The 22723-nt window shown below is 41.7% G+C and overlaps 1 protein-coding gene across 3 annotated transcripts in view; it reads right to left on the reverse strand.

Annotated features, from left to right (window-relative positions):
- The window catches only part of SBF2 (SET binding factor 2), a 487110-nt gene that overhangs the window by 109071 nt on the left and 355316 nt on the right, over positions 1–22723 (reverse strand). For all 3 annotated transcript variants that reach the window (XM_019476811.2, XM_019476810.2, XM_059722672.1), the window contains one exon: positions 16276–16344. In XM_019476811.2, the coding sequence (XP_019332356.1) occupies positions 16276–16344 (69 nt within the window). The remainder of the gene's footprint in view (positions 1–16275; positions 16345–22723) is intronic.

Raw genomic sequence — 22723 nt, forward strand, 5'->3', positions numbered from 1 at the left:
GCTTCATCTAGATTGTTTTCAAACAAAGGAAAAGCAGAACTGGAATTCATGCATTAATTTACCATAAATGGTAAACCTGTTAATCTGATTATAGGTTGACTTTTCCCCCCTTTTTAAGATCTATAAAAATCTCAGTTCAACTTAAATGCAGGACAACCTAAAATTGGAACAGTACAGCATTAATATACAGCACAGTTTACCCTTCATGGTACCCTTAAGGACCAGCCATTGTAGAGGCCATCTACTCTGCTATCCTCAAGTATGCCATACAGAATCACCTGTTCCACGCCCACTCCACTGGAGTGGATCACCTTTATGTATCTTCCTTAAGAGGCAGTTACTGTGACCCTGATGGAGGCTGCACGGAGTTTATTTCCAACATGTTGGCAGCAGAGCAGATAACCTTGTATGCCCTGCTTAAAGGCAGCAGAACAGACTATGCCACATAAGGGAGCCATGCGACATCATATGTTATAGTGGCAGTAGGCCCATGTTGTACAGGGAAATGCCAGAATGGCTGGGTAACCCAAACTGCCACTGTCCTACAAGGAAGCAAGCAGGCAGGGTAAGAAAGCACATTAGCCCTAAGGGTTTGTGGTAAGTTGAGGCTTCCAGAGTTCATAAAGAGCAAGGAAAAGCATAACAAGTGAGTTGGTTGACAGGAAAAAGGCCATTTTTCTTCTTTTTTTACAGTGGTCTCTTAATTATTTGGAAATGAGATCCTGAAAATATCCAGAATCAAACTAATGTTTAACTGATGCTAAATTTAAAATATTCAGAAGATGGGAGTGCACTTCACTCTTCCAAAACCACAAATTTTCTGAACAAACTTTGTTCACATTATTAGGAGGGGTCAAATCTGAACTGCCACCTGCACATAACAATGGTGTCAATATAACCACCTCAGTTTACCCTTCCCACATCCTCAAAAAATTAGGAAAGTCTGAATTTCAAGCCTCTAAAATGAGAGCTGCTTCGATTCAGGGGTTGGGCTCTGCTTGTCGCATGAAATTTGAACCCAGAATTCCAATTCAAAGCTGGCATTTTAATAAGGACCTGTCTTTGTTTAAACCTGTAACCTGTAAAAATATTTGTCTCGATATGTAATAGCATGTAATTTTAGGCAGAAGGTAACACGGTGAGCCTTGGACATGACTATCTTGTATAGAAAGGGTTTTTATATTTTAAATATTTTAAGTGACTTTATCCTTGTGGGTCCTTTCCTTAAGTTATTTGATTTTCCTAAGGGATTTTGTAAGGAAGAGCAGCTCAAAGACTTTATCTGTACTCACTGAGGAAAATAATATATTTGGGGGAAAAATATGTTTCCCCTGAAACTGAACCTGAAAATGTGGGGTCAACTTATAATCGGAATAACTTGTAATAGGTAAACATATAAACCGTACATGAATATCTCCTAAGGCAAGAGACAGCCTCATAACAATGTTATTTTTAATAAATATTCATTTTTGGTAGTTCCAAAAAAGCTTTAGCGAAAGCATGGCTCCCGCCCCCTTAAGAGCTCATTATTCAATAGGTTAACAAGTAGAAGGATGCAGAGTAGAGTAAAGGATACAAGTTAAAAATAAGTAAAAGATGACAGGTCATATCTTGACAGCAGAAACAGGGGCCTAAGTAGTAATTTCAGTGCCCTGGGAAGAGATGCTGGAGAGTTGGTGTGCGGAACATGTGCGTGTCTGTGTGCATACATGTGCATGCACATACGTGCTCTTGCTGCCATTGCATAGGCTCCCTGGAGGCCGCCATTCTGACACCCCCTCTAAACAGTACACCCCCTGTACCCTTTTTGCCCTGCCTTAGTTATGCAGCTGAGTACAAATTATGTATCAACTAGTACAGGGCAACTCATAGAGAAACCAGGCTAGAAAACTAGGGAGGGGAAGAATCTTGCAGGGCTTTGAAGGTAAGAACAAGGTGAATTTAATGAACTCAATGAGACTGAGACCGTGGCGGGATTAAAAAAGGCTGTCACGTGGTTTGAATCTACAAGCAAGGAAGATTTTGATAGCAGTGTTTTGATTGAGCCAGCAAGAAGAAATATGGGTATCAGGAAGACTAGAAAGGTAATGGCTACACGAAGTGCAAATGGCCCTAACAGGAATTTTGGCTGAAGGGGCAGAAAAGAAATGTCTAAAAAAATCTTAGGGAATAAACAGGCACTGTGTGTCCTGACTGATTCTCTTCTTTGGCACCTATGGGCATTGCCAGGGCTCGCTGTCCTGCAGGGTTGGGCCTCCGCCACTCTTAGGCTTTCAGGGGCCTGAGCTGGGGGGACAACAGCCATGGGTGCCGCACCTTGAATCAAGGTGCAGCATCATGATACACATACTGCAGGAATGACCTGCAGGGGAATTCCTGGGGAACAGAGGTGAGAAATGCATGCTGTGGGAATCCCTCTGCAGGGGGGGCGGGATTTCCCCAGGCATGCTTCCCCACTATAAGTGAACAGACACTGGCTGTGAAATGGCAGCACAAACTATAACTAGGAATCTTCGCGCTCACAAATTTGGGTTTTTGTGGCACGATAAGGTGCTAAGACATCTGTTCACTTGGGTTTTGTTTGTTTGCAGCCTCAGTGAATGAAGCGGTAAGAATTGGATATAATTTAGAAACATGGACTAAGGGATAAGTAAAAGATGAACCTCACACTTGAGTGGGAGACAGAGCTATTTGGAAAGGTCAGATGTTTTGGTGTGGTCACATCAAGCTGAAGTTGATGGTGAGGCATCTAAGAAAATATCAGAGACTCATACAAGCAGAGGACATACACCGATCTACCAATCTACCAATATGTGGAATACCACATTATTCCAAGTGTCTGCTCTAGTCCAGAAAGACAAGTCGCTGGCCTATGGCAGAAAAGAAGGAAGCCCTCTGAATAGTGAAATTCATACAATAAAGAATTCGTGATGGTCTGTGGAAATTTAAGAAAAAATCAGCATTAAGTAAAGGTTTCCTGCAAATAAAAGCAAGCTTGAAATGTAAATAACTGCACTTTTGTAGGCTACCAATATGCACAATAATTGTACTGGCAGTGAGTTATATATTCAGTCAGTACAAGTTGGCATCAGCTATTAATTCCATGTTAGAATAATTTAAGCCAAACTGAAGTCCACGTTTACTGTGTTACATCCTGATATATTAATGCATTATATTCTGTGCTACAGTCATTGTATTCAACATGATAGTCTATGCTCACAAATCTTATGAGGGGCTGTATAGAGGGCGGAGGGGAGGGAGGGGTGTTCTGCATCCGTTTGTAAATCCATATATGTGGTGACTAAGCCGCTAAGCAGAGAAACCACAGTTTCTCTGCTTTGTAAAAAAAAAAGAACCCCATCATGATTATTTATATGGTTTCTTAGTATGAGTGCTTCTGATTCTATATTTTAGAATATACTCTTAATGCCTTTTTTGCATTGCTCAATTTAAAAAAAGGAGTTACACCTGAGTGCCAGGCTGTCCAATTGGAGGCCTCTAAGGGCTTCAGTTGCAGCCCATGGATGGACTCCTGTCTGGCCACCACTCCTGACAATGCTCCAAGCTGTAAGAGCAGCTTGAGACTCCAAGCTCCCCCTCCTTCCTCCAATTTTCACTACCTGTCTGCACTGCAGGGGCACGGCAGTGCAGCATGGCAGGGCCTGGGAAAGGAGGGGTGAGCCTGAGGCTGTGCAGTGCAGTGATGAAGGGAAAAGGAGCCTCCATGTGAGTGCATGATGCAGCAGGAGGGCCGGGGGGGGGCAGTGGTGACAGTCAGTGGTGAAGGTCAGAGAGGGCCTGTGCAAGCATGCAGTGCAAGGGAGAGGGGATGTGGATACACAGTGCAGTTGATGGAGGCCTCCTGCACAGTGCAGGGGCAGGGGGAGAATGGGTGTCTCGAATCTAAGAAAGGTTGATAATCACTGCTTTAAGGTCTGGTCAGGGTGTTGTCTACACTGAGATTTGGTAGGGGGAGAGGATATGTACTATGCACACATTTAAGTTTGTATGCAAGTGACTGGAAACTCGCAGGAGGTAGCAGTAACAATAAACCTACAATTGTCAGAACAAATGGTTTACCCAAGCAATCATCAAATCTCCGATACATGTGGATTATTACAGACGTGATAAGAAGGGACTTATCGAGTGCAGCTGCATCATGTAGGAAAGTGGAACAATATTCTGAAGTAAAGTACAATAAGCTAGAAAGGTGATAATTAGATGGAAATACAACCATTATATATTCAGATAAATCCAGCAGAACTGCCAGCCCTGTTACAAATAAAGAAAAGAAAGATGAGTACAAGTGGTGATATGCCTGAGATTTTATTAGAATGAGTGGGGGCTTAAAGAGAGACTCAACAAAAATGAAAACTGAGTTTAAACTTTAAATTATAGTCAATTTTATTCACCAAACTTATTGTACTGGTCATGAATTCTAGGAAACTTACTAGTGTCTTGTATATTCTATAAATAAGGATGAATAGAAACTGTTCTATGTGATAATAGATTCTGTGCAATAATAATGGATAATATTAGTGTCAAATCCTTCAGTCTTTTTACAAAAATTATTCAGGCAAAAAACTCTAATGGACTCCATTTAACATTAAGCGAAGCCACCACAAGATCTGCCTAAACCAGCTGTAAGTAAAGATTACTGTTCTCAGTTAAAATATTCTAATAATGTCTGAAAGGTTAACATTTAATTACATCAAAAATTTAGTCTTTATTTTCCATAACGGCATTTAATTCTAACCAAATAGGAATGGATACAAAGCACCTTTTAACTGATTCCCTTAGAAAAAAGTAACATTTTAAATTATTTCATTCTGATTACCTGAGTAATTTGGATTGGGTACTTCTCTGAAAAAGTGTTTAAAATGACAATGCAGAAATACATTTAGAATGAGAGAACGAGCTTGGAGTGTCCTGAATGCTCTACATTTTATCTTAAAAAGGATCCTAATATTGGTATAATGCTATTAGCTTTAACTGACAGGTTTCTAAAATAAGGTGATTTTTTAACAGTATCGATAAATAAGCTAATCTCTGAAAGTTCTTTTAAAGCATAATGACATCTTGACAAAAACTACTATGCAAAAGTCCTTTGTTAAAGTATTTTTAGTTCATTTTTAGTTAAGGAAAACATGTCCCTACTTTCCTTTGGATGTAGCAAATTCTATGCTACAAAGGTAACCACAGTTTCTCTGCTTTGTGGAAAAAAAAACCCCATCGTGATTATTTGTATGGTGCCTTAGTATGAGTGCTCAACAGATGCATCATGAGCAGGTCCAAGAAAGTGATCCTCCCCCTCTATGCGACATTAGTCAGGCCACAGCTGGAGTACTATGTCCAGTTCTGGGCACTGCACTTCAGGAGGGATGTGGACAGCATCGAGAGGGTCCAGAGGAGGGCCACTCTCATGGTCAGGGGGCAGCAGGGCAGGCCCTACGAGCAGAGACTACAGGAACTGAACCTGTTCAGCCTCCACAAGAGAAGGCTGAGAGGGGATCTGGTGGCCATCTACAAATAGGCCAAGAGGGACCAGCAGGCTACGGGAGAGTCCCTGTTCCCCCTGAGCACTACCAGGAGTAATGAGGAATAACGGCCATAAGTTGACTGAGAGTAAATTCAGGCTGGACATCAGGAAGCATTCCTTCACAGACAGGGTGGCTAGGGGCTGGAACCAACTTCCAAGGGAAGTGGTGCTGGCTCCTACCCTGGGGGTCTACAGAAGGAGGCTAGATAATCACCTAGCTGGAATTGTTTGACCCCAGCATTCTTTCCTGCTGATGGCAGGGGGTCGGACTTGAGAATCTGCTCAGGTCCCTTCTGACCCTACCAACGATGGAAACTATGATTCTATATTTTAGAATATACTCTTAATGCCTTTTTTGCATTGCTCAATTTAATTCTCATATCAGTGATTGATTTTTATTTGAGAGATTAAAAAAAGTCTCATTTAGTTTTAGTAGTTTTCCAGTCTTCATGTAATAATTATCAGCTATCAATTACTATCAATTATTAAATGTGTTGGGGAAAAGGGACACACCTAATATAAAAGGTACAGTATATAGCAAGTGAACATATTTGTACCAAATATTTTTTAAAGATTGAATGAGTTAAGGCAGGCTTCTCTTTTCCAACTCAACTGGTCATCTGTTTTTGCCTCTACCAAAGATTGCGATGTAATGACAGGCTGCATTGCTTGGGGATTTGGTAGAAAAAGCAGAGTGGGAGGAGCAGATATGGCTGTATAAATTAATCCCAAAACTCATCTTTACAAAATATTTCTGTAACATTTCATCATGAGATTTTAGAATTAAAATCGTCTTCAGAATCCAATTTAAATTTTACTGGAAACTAGATGGCTTACAAGTGAAGAAACAGCAATTTTTTTTCAAATGATACATTTGGATGAGCCCACTAAAAGTAAACTCTGTTGACCAAGCAAATAAGGGAATCATTCAGGGAGTGACACAAAAGACTGGACTATAAAATAGCTCAACTGTACAATATAGTCACACATTGCAAATTATGAGGCAATTAGTCACTAATTAGAAGCATCTAACTGTGTTACCTTAAATGGAATATGCTGATTTTCCAACTAATGAAACAGCTTACTATATTCAAAGTTATTTTGCCAATAAAAGGATGATCTCTGACAAAAATACTTTGTCATTAGAAATATTAACTCATTCACGTGTCTCGATGAAACCATTTGAATTCTGAACAACAATAACAGCCTGCTCACTGAAATTTACACGAATCCCCATTGCTATAAATTTAAATCCTCAAAAATTTTCCATACAAAATGGATATATTTGGCTTTCAAAAAGGGAATATTTTTCATCATTTCATTATCTTTAATCAGTTTTGAATGAATGAATGAGCATGGGAAACCAGCAGGAGGAACATGCCGGAGGAACTCACATTCCTGCTTGCAAAAAAGAACTTTGATTTAGTTCAGCTAACTGAAACTTGGTGGGTCCCTACCCATGACTGGGCAGTAAGCACTGAGGGCTATAGGCAGCATAGACGCGAAAGAGTAGGGAGAAAAGCGGGACAGGGTGTTGCTCTCTATGTGAAGGAGCAATATACAACTTCCATAATCAAGATGGGACCAGAGGAGGGGCAAATTGAGGTATTGTGGGTCAGAATCAAAGGGGGCCGGGGGGAAAGGGACTTGGTAGTGGGGGTCTAACTACAGGCCGCCACATCAGGAGGAGTTGGACCTGGAATTCTCCAGACAGTTTTCAGAGGCCGTATGGTCAAGAGATGTGGTTGTCATGGGTGACCTAAATTAACCTGACATCTGCTGGGAGCAGCAGTCATCTAGATCCAACTGTTCATGTAGGTTCTTAACCTGCATACAGGACCTTCATCTGACAGGAAGTATATGGTCCCACTAGGGGAAATGCCTTACTGGACTTGGTCCTGGCTACAGGGGATGATTTGGTGGGGGATCTACTGACACAAGGTAACCTAGGGGACAGTGACCATCACTTGATTTAATTCACTATCCAGCATAGGGTGGGAAAGATATTCAGTAGGAAAGAAGTACTAAACTTCAGAAAGGCTAACTTCAGTTTGTTCAGGAGATTAGTTAGTGAGGCACTGAAGAACAGGAGAACTGGTGAGACAGGAGTCCAGGAAGGGTGGTTGTTCCTAAAGGGAGCAATCCCTTGTGCAGAAAAAGGGTAAAGGGGCCAAGAAACCCTCCTGGCAGAACAGGAAAATCCAGGAAAGCCTAAGGGCAAAAAAGAGGCCTATAGGCTATGGAAGCAGGGGGTAGCTACCAAGGCAGAGAATACCTACTTGGCCTGCGCTTGCAGGGAGGCAGTCAGAAAGGCCAAAGCAGAAATGGAACTTAGGCTGGCAACAAAAATTAAAGACAACAAAAAGTACTTCTTCAGGTATATAGGGAGTAAAAAGAAGGTGCAGGGTAGCATAGGACCCCTACAAGACAAACCAGGGCAATTAGTGGCAGATAGGGGTACAAGGCTGAGCTCTTCAATGAGTTGTTTGCCTCTGTATTCATCAACTTGGATCAGGACAAATCTCCCAAATGGATCATAGACAGGCATAAAGGGGAAACCAGTCCACCAACTGTTAGCACCGACTTAGCGAAGAGACACTTGGAGGGGCTGGATGCATTTAAGTCAGCAGGCCTGGATGATCTTCATCCAAGGGTGATGAAGGAATTGGCCAGTGTCATAGCAGGGCCACTGGCACAGATGTTTGAGCAGTCATGGTGCTCAGGTCAAGTCCCGGAGCACTGGAAAAGGGCCAATGGGGTCCCTATTTTCAAGAAGGGGAAGAAGGAGGATCCGGGTAACTACAGACTGGTTAGTCTCACCTCAATCCTCGGAAAAACCTTTGAAAAAATTATTAAGGATCACATTTGTGGGAGCCCAGCAGGGAACGCAGTGCTAAAAGGGCAACCAGCACGGATTCATAGCAGGTGGATCCTGCCTGACTAACCTTGTTTCTTTTTATGACCATATGACAAAATGCTTTTTATGACCATATGACACTTCTGTGTTCATAGACAATTGTTAACTAAATGAATCTTCAAAATTACCACTTCAAACACCCACCAACTACAACATAACTCATATATATAATTCAAGATCCAATTAACTGAAAGCTGATATCAAGGCTATGCAAAATTCAAGGCTTCAGAACTGAAATCTATTTCCTGAAACCCAGATCCTAACTGTGACAGAATCTTCATTCAAATATACTGAAGGTTTTGGCAGGAAGAATTTGATCAGACTATGTTAGGGGATAAACAGCTTCTGAGTCCTGAGAGAATGAACAGGTTTAGATTATGCCTGAATATGGAGGAAAGAAGAAGGTTTTTTTCTACTTCATCTTGTTACTTTTTGGTTAGGCTGGTGAAGTGGGGAGGGAGAGATTATTGTCTTCTCATGGAGCATCTCTTGCTGTAAAGTAAGACCAAACATTTTTCTCATGTTATACTATATTGCTTCAACACCAGGATCCACATCTGGGATGGCACCCTATAAACCATGATATACAAAAAACCTGCGGAACACCAAATACATATATCCACAAAACCAGCAATTATCCCAAGCACACCAAAATCAAGTCAGACCCTCAGATACCACTGCATCTACTCTGAAGAGAACACGTGTAATGACCCCTGGCCAGCCGAAAATCTGCCTTCCTACAACAAGAACACTCCAGTAGAGAAATAGAATATCCAGTAGATTCCAACAGAGAAAAAGCCACCCAAATACCCTGTGGTAACCTGGTACAATACAAAAAAGAAACCCTTCTGTTACCACATACCCTTGGTGGTCACGTACCACCACCCTTACTGGAACTGATTAGAAGAATCATCAAACAACTATGGCCTATACTTAACAAAGATCAGACCTTGTGAGAAATATTCCCAGCCCCTCTGCCCCTGGCTTTCAAACAACCCCTTAACCTTGCCCATTTCATCAATCAGGAAGCAAAGTCTTCACTGCTCAACAGACATCAAATGAGACACAGCCTTGCCTTAGCAACAGATGCTTAAACTGTCATTACATCTTCACTGCGACTACAATCAACACCCTTGCAAAACAGACCCATCAGAATCCATGGCTCCTAGCACATGCCTTTCCCAAAATGTGATATATCTGATGCAACGTACCAAATGCCCTCACAGTAACTATGTGGGTGCAACTAAACACCAAGTATGTGCCAGAATGAACTTTCACAGAAAAAACATAAAGGACTAACACATGCAGGTACCAGTAGGAGCACATTTTTTACAGAACAAGCACTCCCTTTCTGGACCTCAATATCCTCATGTTCAAGGGAAATCTACCAAACACCTTTAAAATGCAAACAAAAATTCTTAAGCTGGTGGGGCACTAAGAACCAAGGACTGAACATTGATATTGATTTTGACACAGTAATCTACCTGATTCCTGATTTTTTTTCCTGGACACAACAGGAATTAATGACCTCCCCTCCCTTTTGATAGGTATTGATCTACCAGTGATCACCTTCTTCCTTTTGCTAATTGTTTGTCTGCTATCCTTGGGAAATCTCCTCTTCCACTCCAATTTCACAGCTTTACTCTCAGCTCTTACTATCTGCTGTTTATGCTTCCCTTCTCAGCCCTGATGAAGACGGTCTTGCATTTGAAAACTTGTCTAACTATTCCAACCATGCAGTTGGTCCAATAAAAGATATCACCCTCCAGAAATCCTTGCTGCTCACATTGCTCCAACATCTAATTTGCAATTTGCATGATACACTTTATTGAGACACAGCATTCCTGGATGAGTTGTAGCCTAATTAAACAGCATCCCTTGCATCTTATCCTTATTCTTGAATTGTCAAGAAAATATTTGTCTATCAACAAACATATAACAGGGATTACTACTTAATATACATGTTTTAATACACACATACACACACATTCTAATATAAGGCTGTATATATATAGCTATATACAGCCTTATATTAGAACATGACTAGAGTCCAAGTACAGGCCATCTGCAAGCAAAACTCTGGAAAACATATTACCATTTTCATGTATAAATACATTTTCTTTATTTATATTATTTACATTTTAAACAAAATTCCAACAGTATTACTAATAGTAAACTAAAACCTTTTTGGATCAGAAGCAAAAAAAAATGTTTGCTTACATGACATTACAATACACGTTAGAAAGGACTGCTGTCACTGATGAGTCACACTGCTGGTAACTTAAAGTCCAGTATTTTTAAATTTGAAAAGCAGTGTCATTTTTTTTTGTAGAAAAAAAATCACGATTTTCCTGCCCACAAGTATGCACCCAGGACTGACTTGTTGTCTATGAATTTAAGCTGCCAGCTATGAGTTAGTATGTTTTTGTAACCATATCCTGTCAAATCAAGTTTCACAACAGCCTAGTCCCTGGACATTAACTACTAGTATTCTGGAATTTCAGTGGACATCCTAAGAGATACTGTAAACTGGAATCATTTCTCTTTATTTTAGATATGTCTCATAACTCCCTAGACAAAACTTTTCATAATCAGACATGAGAAAATGGAAAAGACCTATTATATCATTGTGTTTAGCTCGTGATGGGGCAACTTTGATTTCTCTCACACTTTTAAAATGCTGCTTCCAGGTACTGCTAAATGTCTCAACAGATGGAAATTTTACAACTTCCATTGGAAGAGAATTCAAATCTAACAAACTTCAGCATTAAGAATGTTTCTACTGTCATTCAGCTAAAGTATTCCTTTCCTTGGTTTCACCTGCTATCCCACTTCTGTTCAAATACTCTTTTTCCTATTCATTATTTATAAACTTCAAATGCTTGCAGCTGCAAAGTACATATAGGCCAAGGAACTTTGATACCTAATTACTCCTTTTCATGGTTTGATTGATTTGAAAACACAGGAAATGGAATTAATTAATTTTAACAAAAGTGCAGAAAATGGAAAATTTCAATCTCCTGCAATTTTAGGACAGACTGGTACAGCAATGGTAAATTATAGATATGAAACAGATCATCTTTCAATTCTTATTACAGTAGAAGGCTAAAAAGCTGTTCAGTTTTTTGGCTATGTACATTATAAATCATTCCTAGACATATCATAACTGAGGCACTGGTAATTCTATTAGAAATTAGTGAACTAGTACAAATTGCTATAAAAAAGTGGTACTTATGGCATAAATTAAAACCTCTATCCTTATTAAGTACAAGATGCTTGCCTACTGATGTTTTCAGACTGTTCAGCAACCACAAACACTGTTTACTGGGATGGACAATGCCAAAGAATCTTACACACTTATTAAATTTTATGCTGTGTGGAGGTAACAGAAACCTCAATACAATGAAGCACCACATTTCCTCGCATGACACATGCCTCCAAATAAGACACATTCCTTGTTTTTGGAAGGCAGAATGCAGAAAAGACCTATTATAAAAGATTTTTTTTCCTGAGCCATAGCTGACTATGTGACAAAAAATAAGTGGGCTTTCTTGGAAACAGAGGCCGCATCCCCATGAGCAGGGGCATGAGGTTGCCATGGGGAAAAAAAGCAGCGGAATAAATTTGTGCTACTGGTTTTTGCCCCAGCACGTGCCCCTGCATATAGGTTTAGCATGGAGGAAAATGTTCCAGGTGGGGTAGGGGAGGCTGGGGCCAGCACCTGGACTGGCCCCAGCAGACTTACCTGGGGTCCCCGGGACTCCAGCAGCAGTGATCTGAGTGTATAGAGCCTGGCTGTCCAGGCTCTAGTTTTGGGCAGCACATGCTGCTGCCACATGCACTGCCCTGCTTTTTTTTCTGCACTTCAAAAAAAATATATACTAGGGTTTCCTAGTATCTAAATTTGGCTCTGCGCTGCAAATATGCAGTGCAGAGAACCAAATCACATATGCAGGGTGCATTATGCAGTGCCTCAAAAGCCTTGAGATGCTGCACAATGCACATGTGAGCTTCTGTGGATGAGGCCAGTGTCCAGAAAATATGGCATCCCAGGAGACAGCAGGCTGCTGGTTGAGGCAGCAGCAACTACCTGTGCTGGATGGCTCCCCTCCCACTATGTGGCAGGTGCTCCCGGGCCGCACAAGGTCCCTGGGCCCCTCCAGACACCAAACCCCTGGGTCCCTCAGCCCTACAGGGCATGCCATGCTTCCTCAGGCACAGGTGTAGGAAACAGAAGCTGGAAGAGGGAGAAGTAGCCCAGAGATCAGGTGGCAGCAGCAGCTGAATTCGTGCAGGTACCCCTGGACCAACAGCGTAGTGGCCACAGGTTAATGATGCATTAGACAGCCCTGCTATAAATAATATATATATAATATCAAGATACCAAAGACTATACGCAGCAGCTCGCTTGCCCTAAGCCAGCTCAACTACTACTTCAGGCACAAGCTACATTGCTCAGCCAATACATACTGCACTTGTGAGAGGGCTAACATAGGAACCCAGTGCTTCTACTTGCTAGGGCTAGTTAGAAGTGGCAGCCCTTTTGGCAGCCATTGAAGTACAGTGTCTGCACATTTCTATTCCTCTCTGCTTTTATTCCAGTGAAGAAAAATCAGGTTCCTCACTTAAGACATATGGACAATTTTAGAGAGCTGTTCTTTGGGGAAAGGGTGTGTGTAGTAAATATGATATAATGAAAAGCACTAGCAGAAATTCATGCTTGGAAAATATAAAAATAGACATAGGACCAGATCGCAACCTGCCTCTAAGGTAACTTCACCCAGACATCACAATGCATAAAATGTGGGTGCCATGATGCAGGGTTAGGCACCTAGGCTTTCTATACAGTGAATAAAAAGATCTAAATGGCTCCTAAAGGTGATCCAGAACATCTATTCACTGTGCAGGGAGGTGCCTAGTATAGGAAAGGTAGGGTATGTTGGAAACTTCTTCTTTGGTATCAGACTTCGGGATGAAAGGAAGACATTTCTCTCATGTTGGAACAGAGATCTGTATGAACCAGAATACCTAACTAACAGCATCATGGAGTGCAGTACATGCCCAAGAAGTCTAACTGATGGGTTCTAGGCTCTCCTCACCCTGAAAAGATTCAAACCCACATCTCTTACATCCCAGGGGAGGGTCCAAATCACCAGGCAATGGGTAAGGCTAGAACTTCTCTGCAAAGCCTGAGATAGTAGAATATTAGCAATGGCCTAACCCAAGTCAGCTCTGTAGGAATAAGGAAAGCATCATTAAAAAAAGGAAAGCATCATTTATCTAAAATAAATGGAAACACATAGCTCTCCCTTCAGAAGCTCATATCAGATTGAGAACTATTTGGCCCAGTCCAATCCAGTATAAATTTTGAATGAGTGTTCTTAAAGTTTGACTCATATTCTAGTTGCAAATGGAATCCTTGCTAAATCTTTCCAAAAGCTCCTCTGTTGGTTTGGCATACTAACCAACGTAATTTGTTTTCAAGATTAACGCTTAATTTTATAGCAAAACCAAAACAAAACAAAATTTCCTCCCCCCAGAAAACCCCTGCTTCTGTATTTTTGCCAAAAATTGTGTCTTATGGGACATACCACAGGGACCGTCACTTAACCTGAGGATTAGATCTGGGAAAAACAAAATTCTTTTTCTATTATGCAGAAACATCTGTTTTTTTCAAGAGGCAATCAGGTTCCTTTGTTTCTCAATTCAGGTCTGAGACATGGAAAATTATCATCCTTTTAGCATCCGTGGTCTCAGAACATTTGCTCTGGATACTTTTAGGCTCGTGCAATAAATAAGGGGTCTTCTGTCACATCCAAGACTCAAGTCTTCAGCGGACTGTTTTAAAGACAGGAAAGGCTTTGAGATCTTTTCAGCACCCTTACTTAATGAACTGAATACTAAATTTTCTATACTGTAATTCTACATTTTGCTCCTCTTTATTAAGAAGTTAAAAGCTTATTATGGCTTAAATGAGTATTCATGATTCTGCAGGCTGAGAATCAGGAAGCTGGACTAGATGACCTCTGCAGGTCCCTTCCTGCCCTACTTCTCTATGATTCATTGCTGTCAGTTTTTTCTGTCCTTGATTCTACATCTAGGGCCAATATATAAAATGAGTAGATCAAAATTTATCTACTAAGGAAACTAAAGCTTCCTGTAATTGCTGCAATTCATAGCAAAATTTAGGCCACCTCAGCTATTTTTATAAGAGAGTAAAATTATCCAGCAACTGACACGAAAGAAAATAGCAAGCAGAAACAAAAACAACCTGGAAGTTCTACAATTTACTCTACTTAACTAAGTCAGATCAGCTTTATAGAAATTCCTCCAAAGCCTGAACACTTCCACAGGAGCAGGAACAGATCCAGCACTAACTTAGTAATTCTTTCAACTAAGTAATCTGCACTACAGATTGGTCATTTAATGTAAGAAATGTTTGACAGATGCATTAACAGAAAAATCTCATGGGTATCCATATATCATAAGGTTCTTCACAGAACACTGTCTCTAGTATATTTGTGCGGTAATATTGATTAGCCTAGTGGCATCAACAGATAGCAAAAACCTGAGGGTTATATTGTTCAGGGTCCCAGAAGACAGAGAATAAAAATAACTCATTAGCCAAAGAAAAAGACAAATAGTTTCATGCCAAAAGTGAAAAAACAAACAAATGAAAAATGCCAGTGTCATGGTTGCATAACTGAGTGTACATGACCAAAGGGCCTCCTGGAAAATGATCTGCCAAAAGCAGTCCTGGAATCACTGCATATGGTATCATGTACATGAACCTGGAGGGGGGCAAAAATTAGTATTTTTTTTTTGTTTAAGTAAAGACCAAAAGTGTTTCAAACTATGAACTGCAAGAGGCAAGAAAAATCTGCTGAATGGGTTATGTTTTACCTGTATCATATACTGATGACTGGAGTAGATAGGAAATTTCAGAAAAGCTTCTATGCATCCGAGTGTGACAAAGTTGCTCTTGACTTAAGCATATGTTACTGGTTGTTATGTCTGGGAATTTTCTGTACTGACTTTTCCCTATGTCCAAAAACAAATTCCACTATGGAATATCTGTAAACTTTTCAATTATAATACTTGGTTTCAATTAAAAACCACAGATGGATTCAGCAGCTTGATACTGCAAGAAACCAGGCTTGTGGGCACAGATCGCAGCTGGATTTGACATAGTTCATTATCCAGTTTGTACAGTGGGCACCACTGAAATCTTGATATTTATTGTATTTTTGTAGTGATCATCATGATAACACCTTGTATTCCTGTGCTTAGAATGAAGAGTACAACTGACGGGGAAAGCATTCTGATCATTAAAACCAAGAAAAAAACCCACAAAAATCTGAAATTGAAACCACACATGTACAATTAAAATACACCATTTACACTATTCCTTTTGTTTTACAATAAAATAGGCTTTGACCTTTTAACTTGTATTTTGGGCCATGATGTAATGTACAATTAGTTTAACCTAAAAAATATTGAGATGAACAATTTTGGTACTGAATCAAAAACAATGATTCCAACAACCGTAATAATAGTTCAGTGCTAATTTACTAGTGCATCAGAGAAAGAATGAGTGGTGCTCAGTAGCGGGCTAATGTCGTAATTTCTATTATGTAGCATAGCCCTGATGCAAAGCCATTGAATTCAAGTGAAGACTCCCATTGACATCATTGGATTTTAGACATTTCCTATCCTTTTTTAGCTCTTCTCTTAGTGCTTCTTTCCTTTTAGGGATATAAAAAAATGTAAACAGTTATTAGGAAACAAGTGCCTTTAATTAAGACCAGTAAAATCTTACCCTGTAGAACGCAGTTGTCAGAGTCAGTAATGCTGCAGCAATGCTGTATTCTTCTGAAGTTGAACAATCCTTCAAGAAAAGCATATACATAAAGTTAGTCACCATGACAAGCTCATGGTCTACCTACATTTTTAGTGTTATGTAACAGATATACTGTAGGGTTCCCAGTGGTGCTGCTGAGACTATCTTCTTCCTTTTTAACTGCCTCCTGAATGAGAACATAGAAGCATTATCACGTAATTTAGGCTTTTTTTTTATATACGTGTCTTCTACATTCTTGTTGCTAGAGTGGAATCCTAACCTCCTGTCACCTGGGAGAGGCAATGCTGAAGCATGGATCAGCATGCCTGCCCCCTCTGCAGCCTCAGCTCCTCCCTTCCCACTAGCCTCTGCTCTGCTTGTCCCTCCCAGTCTCTGCTCCTGCACCCTCACTTCTCTCCAACCTCTGCTCCATGCTGGCAGGATCCATCCCTATTCTAGCTAGAGGCACTGAGCACAGCTCCACTCTATCCCCTATAGCAGCTGCTACTATGGGGCCAGGCTGGGGCTCTGCTTTGTACCCTAGATGCAGTGTGCAAAGACCCTGCTGATATGGAACAAGGGTAAAAGTGGGGTAAGAGGCTGCAGGAGGGAGAATGGAGACTGTGTGTGTGTGTTGGGGGGCCATGAGGGGGGGGAGGCTGCAGGAGGGAGATGGCAGGGTACAGAGATGGCAGGTGGGGGACAGGGATAGGCAGCAGCTGCGGGTATGGCCCTAACCCATGGTAGGGGCTGGAGCCCAAGCCACAGCAGCCACCTGCCTCCCCCCCCCTCCCCCGTACTCAATTCTAAGACGAGGTGCTTCTCCCCACATTAAATGGAGGGACCATGTCTTAGAATCAAATAAATACAGTAAATTAGCATTCATTTAACATAATGAAACTAATTTGTACAAACATAATTCCACTACCTGAGTAACTCCCTGATCTGCACCACTGCAACAACTCAGAATAAAGCTCTTCAGTGGCATCCAGTGAACTATCATGGAGTCAAAATCACACATAGTGAAGTTACTGAAGTTTATGATCCAGCAAAACACTACAGAAAAGAAATGAAGTAGCTGGAATTCTTCAAGAAGGGTTTCTGCACATATGAAGGTATTATCCTAATCTCAAGAAGCTGGAATATACAGAAGCCACCTGAAAAGTGCAAGTTCTCAATCATGATAGAGTTAAATCAGGATAGAATTAAAAGTAAGCTTGAAGGACACTTTTCATGAGAATTTTACAAATACTTCAGATATTGACAAATATATTTCATGGCATAAACATAAATAATTGTATTTGGTGGGAAAGAACCTCAAAGATTTTTTTGTAATGGACTTTGAGTTTATTTCTTACATTTCTACAAAGCTACAGCAAAAAGACCATCTAAATGGGTTGCATATTAATGACACTGTGCATGTGGCTAGGGAACATCAGTTATCATGCAAGGATAAGCTTTTAAAGCGTGACTGAACAACTGCAAGAAGCAAGAACATGGAAGGACTTAGAAGAGTTAAATCTAGTATTTCCAACAAAGTCAATGAGGACCAACTTGTGTGAGTAAAGTGAGCAGACTTTGGCCCAATGTCCAACTCTTTCTGACTTTTAGTGGAATATTCCTGTAGAATATGACTATGATAAAATTTCTGTTGAATGAATTACAAAAGGTAGGTAATTATATCATAGCTTTTTACACTTGAAATAGCCATACAATAGAATCAATGAATAGTATACATGCATTATAAAAACTGCTATAGTTTTCATTTGTTTACCATCTTTATGCCTCTAAACTGAAAATGTTGGCAGACTTATTTTGTATAAAACAACTGAAGTTACCATTCCTTTGTGAAAAAACATAAAGGACCCTTATCTAGCTTTTATCTTAGTCAATCTGAATTTGCCATTGACTTCAAGGGTACAGAGGAATTCTCTCTCATAAGATGACATGATGAAATCGATTTTAACCAATAAGATGTGGTCACCTTCATGATCACACCAAGACCTTGGGCACATGGTTAATTTAAAAAGAGGTTAACACCATGATGCCCCTATATGTCACTCGCATCTTCCAAAATGTAGATGAAGCAAAAGATAACATACCAAAGTAAATCAACCAGTGATTGTATTCAGGATAAAAGTGATCCTGTTTTAAAAATTATTTAAGGTAAACCAGGGTTGATATGCAGTTTAAAATGAAAAAGTACATGAAACTTCAAAACTATTTTTTAAACTATCAACAAACAGAATTCACTGAAAAAGTGAGGCAAGACATAACACTCTTTCGAATGTAATTTATTTCTGCAAATAATTTTTAAAGAAAGCTGAACATTTTCTTCCCTTTTGCTTATGTTTGCCAACATTTTAGAAGCACAATTATGCAGCTGTTTCTAAATACCAAATGTAGACTTGATGATGAGTGACAGAAAATGTCCAGGAGCACTACCTTACTCTTGTGTCATTTTAATGCTTGCTATTGGTTTTCTAACATTTAACCCATTCAAATAGCTTTGAGTTACCTATCCAGAATTTCTGATAAATTTCTTGAATTCAAATTATTTTGATGATCCCTCTGTCAAAAAATTATTTGTACCTTCACTTGACACATGCTCTCCATTACACTTTTCTCTCACACCCAACTTTTTGCACTTTAATCTGTACTAAATGCAGAACTTCAACTTTTCGCTGGTAGGGAGAACTTTGATCACATTGGTCTCATCTTCATAATTTCCTTTTCCTTTTCAGGACTATTCCTGTGAACTCTTATACCACTTTCTATAATACCAGACATACAAACATTACTTCACTCAGAGGAACAATCATATTAAAGAATCATAAAAGCTTGTAACAGAACACTTCAACATCCCTGGACACTCCAATGTTGACCTCAGGATTGCTGTTCTCAGGCAAACAAATTTTAAAGACTAGTTTGAGTGGGAAACTGCAGAACACGAAATCACCCACAAACACACCTGTGTTAAGTATGGTTTAAACAAGGACTATGGATTGTTACCTCATACTTAGATTAGCTTTTTTGATCCACTTTGTTCCTACAGGTTTACTGCTTGTTTTTCTCTTCTAGCACTACCTCCCCACCCCTTAAACAACACGAGGTCACGATCAGCAGGGCTAACCGGACCTTATCATGAATCCACAGGTACATCACAAGTAGGTCCAAGGAGGTGATCCTCCCCCTCTACGCGACACTGGTCAGGTCGCAGCTGGAGTACTGTGGTCCCCATCTTTAAAAAAGGGAGGAGGGAGGACCCGGGCAACTATAGGCCCGTCAGTCTTACCTCAATCCTGGGGAAACTCTTTGAGAAGATCATTAAGGAGCACATCTGTGATGGGCCGGCATCAGGGATGACGCTCAAGGGCAACCAGCATGGTTTCATTAGGGGCAGGTCATGTCAGACCAACCTGATTGCCTTTTACGATCAGGTCACAAAAGCATTGGATGCAGGTGTCGCTGTGGATGTAGTCTTTCTGGACTTCAGCAAGGCCTTTGACACTGTCGACCACCCCATCCTCATTAAAAAACTAGGCGACTGTGGCATCGATGCCTACACGATCAGATGGATTGCAAATTGGCTGAAGGGTCATACTCAAAGGGTGGTGGTGGATGGGTCATATTTGACCTGGGGGGAAGTGGGCAGCGGAGTCCCCCAGGGCTCGGTCCTTGGGCCCGCACTGTTCAATTTCTTTATCAGTGATTTGGACGATGGGGTGAAAAGCAACCTGTTCAAATTTGCTGATGATAGCAAAATTTGGGGTGAGGTGGGCACGTTAGCAGGGAGGGAAAGACTGCAGAAAGACCTGGATAGGTTGCAGGGGTGGGCTAAGAAAAACAGGATGCGTTTCAATACTGACAAGTGCAGGGTGCTGCACTTGGGCAGTAGTAACCAGCAGCACACTTATAAGATGGGAAACTCCCTTCTTGAGAGCATGGAGGCAGAAAGGGATCTTGGAGTCATCATCGATTCCAAGATGACCATGGGCCAACAACGCGAGGTCACGATCGGCAGGGCTAACCGGACCTTAACGTGAATCCACAGGTGCATCTCAAGTAGGTCCAAGGAGGTGATCCTCCCCCTCTACGTGACACTGGTCAGGTCGCAGCTGGAGTACTGTGTCCAGTTCTGGTCACCCCACTTCAAGAGGGATGTGGACAACATTGAGAGGGTCCAGAGGAGGGCCACCCGCATGATCCGGGGACAGCAGGGCACACCCTACAATGAGAGGCTATGGGACCTGAACCTGTTCAGCCTTTACAAGAGAAGGCTGAGGGGGGACCTTGTGACTGTCTATAAACTCACTAGGGGGGACCAGAAGGGTTTGGGGGAGACCTTGTTTCCCCTAGCGCCCCCTGGGATAACAAGGAATAACGGCCACAAGTTGTTGGAGACTAGGTTTAGATTAGACATCTGTAGGAACTACTTCACAGTTAGGGCGGCTGGGATCTGGAACCGACTTCCAAGGGAAGTGGTGCTGGCTCCTACCCAGGGGGTCTTTAAGAAGCGGCTTGATGCCTACCTGGCTGGGGTCACTTGAGCCCAGTTTCCCTCTTGCCCAGGCAGGGGGTTGGACTTGAAGATCTACAAGGTCCCTTCCAACCCTACTTCTATGATTCTATGATACTCTGCCTTCTGAGTGACTTGAGACTAACACAGCTAACTACCTCTCAAAGAATCACCAAAACATAGCTGGGCCTAATTTAACAGCTCTTTCTCAGATAAGAAGTCACAACTTACTATTAAATCTTCTAAGTGATCAGAGACTACAGCCTGCGTCTCAAGTTGGCAAACCAAAAAGCTGACCTTAAGGCTGTTTTTCCTCTTATAATTGCTTGGGAAGACTGCGTAAATCTGTAGAGCAGGGGTTTTCAAACTTTTTAAAGGAGTGTACCCCCTTCTGGGGTGGGGGGGCTTGCACACAGTGCTGCAGGCTGTTGTGTGGTAGATGGCAGCTCCCCCACTCCCCCCCCATGTCCAACTGGCTGGGCGGTGCCTGTGCAGCCCACAGAGTGGAGCCACTGCCCTCACCCCCCACCCCCTGCCCACTGGTCCTGCTCCTGGTAGGCAGCAGTGCGGGGTGCTGGGTGGTGGCACTCCATCCCCACCCGCCCACACATACCCCCTAACCCCTTCCCAAGTAGCCCAAAGGGTACGTGTACCCCCAGTTGACAACCCCTGCTGTAGAGCTTTCAACAACAAACATATCAATGCTCTTTTCCCTATTCAAATAGTTTAGCCCACATGAGTAACACACCAAGGGAACACACAGTCAGGGAAAATATTTGGCAAACTATTTAGAGCCAAGTTTCTAAAAGGCAGTGTATAAACAAATACATAGAAATGAGATTTTATTTCTCTAGATTTGGGGCCTGTGTGAACATGAACTGTACATGGAAATACAGGTGTACAAATGCCATGATTTTTATTCACATACACCACATTGATTGAGGTGGTATTCCTTATAGAAAATGAGAAAGGTAGTTAGTAGGGCTGTGCGAAATTTCGATGGCCATTTTGTTTCAACGCTGTTTCGACTAATTTGGAGGTTGAAACAGCAAAATCGAAACGAAACAAAGGCTGTTGAAATAGCTCGAAACAAAACGAGGCTAGCCAAAACGAGGCTAGTCAGCTGGGCTGACTTCCCATCCCCTGCACAAGATGGGGTGGGGGGGAAGGCAGCCCAGGTGGGCTGCCTCGCCATCCCCCGTGCTAGATCGCAGGGGGCGGGCTACTTCCCCACCCTCCACATGATCTAGCTTGCAGGCATGGTGAGGCAGCCCAGCTGGGCTTTTTCCATACCCCCTGTGCAATCTAGCGCACGGGGGGGGGGGGCAAGGCAGCCCAGCTGGGCTGCCTCCCCGCTCCGGTGCAATCTGGGGAGCCCCCTGCTCCCTCCCAGCCCTGCTGCCTATGCAGCTCGCACACACACACCTGCCAACAGCTGCTAGGGCCTGCGTACAGAGCACGTGATCTCCTAACAGTCAATCAGCTTCCTGTGGTGCCCCCAGCCCCAAGCAGAAGCAGAAGCAAAGCAAAAGCTTGGACATTTTATTGCATTTTAAAAACCTGCCTGGACAGAGGGCAAGGGGCCAAAAAAGATGATGTTTCTGGGAAAACCTGGACATATGGTAACCTGAGTTAAGTATGGTCTCAGCAGAGACTCTGGATACTTATCCCATTAGCCAGAATATGTTAATCCCATTAGCCAGTTTTTATATACCTTAGGTCCCTCAGTGGGTTAACTGCTTTGTTTTTCCCTTTAGATCTCTTCAACCCATCTTCACATCTCTCAGCTGTGCCATCTCACCTATCTTTTCTTCTTTCCCCTGTCCTTTGTATTTAAATTACTTTATTGCTTTCTATTTAGTACTCCTGCTCTCTGCAAGTCCATTCACAGAAGCTGACGAAGTAAGC

The sequence above is a fragment of the Alligator mississippiensis genome, chromosome 2 (genome assembly GCF_030867095.1).
Source record: "Alligator mississippiensis isolate rAllMis1 chromosome 2, rAllMis1, whole genome shotgun sequence".
Taxonomy (NCBI): domain Eukaryota; kingdom Metazoa; phylum Chordata; order Crocodylia; family Alligatoridae; genus Alligator; species Alligator mississippiensis.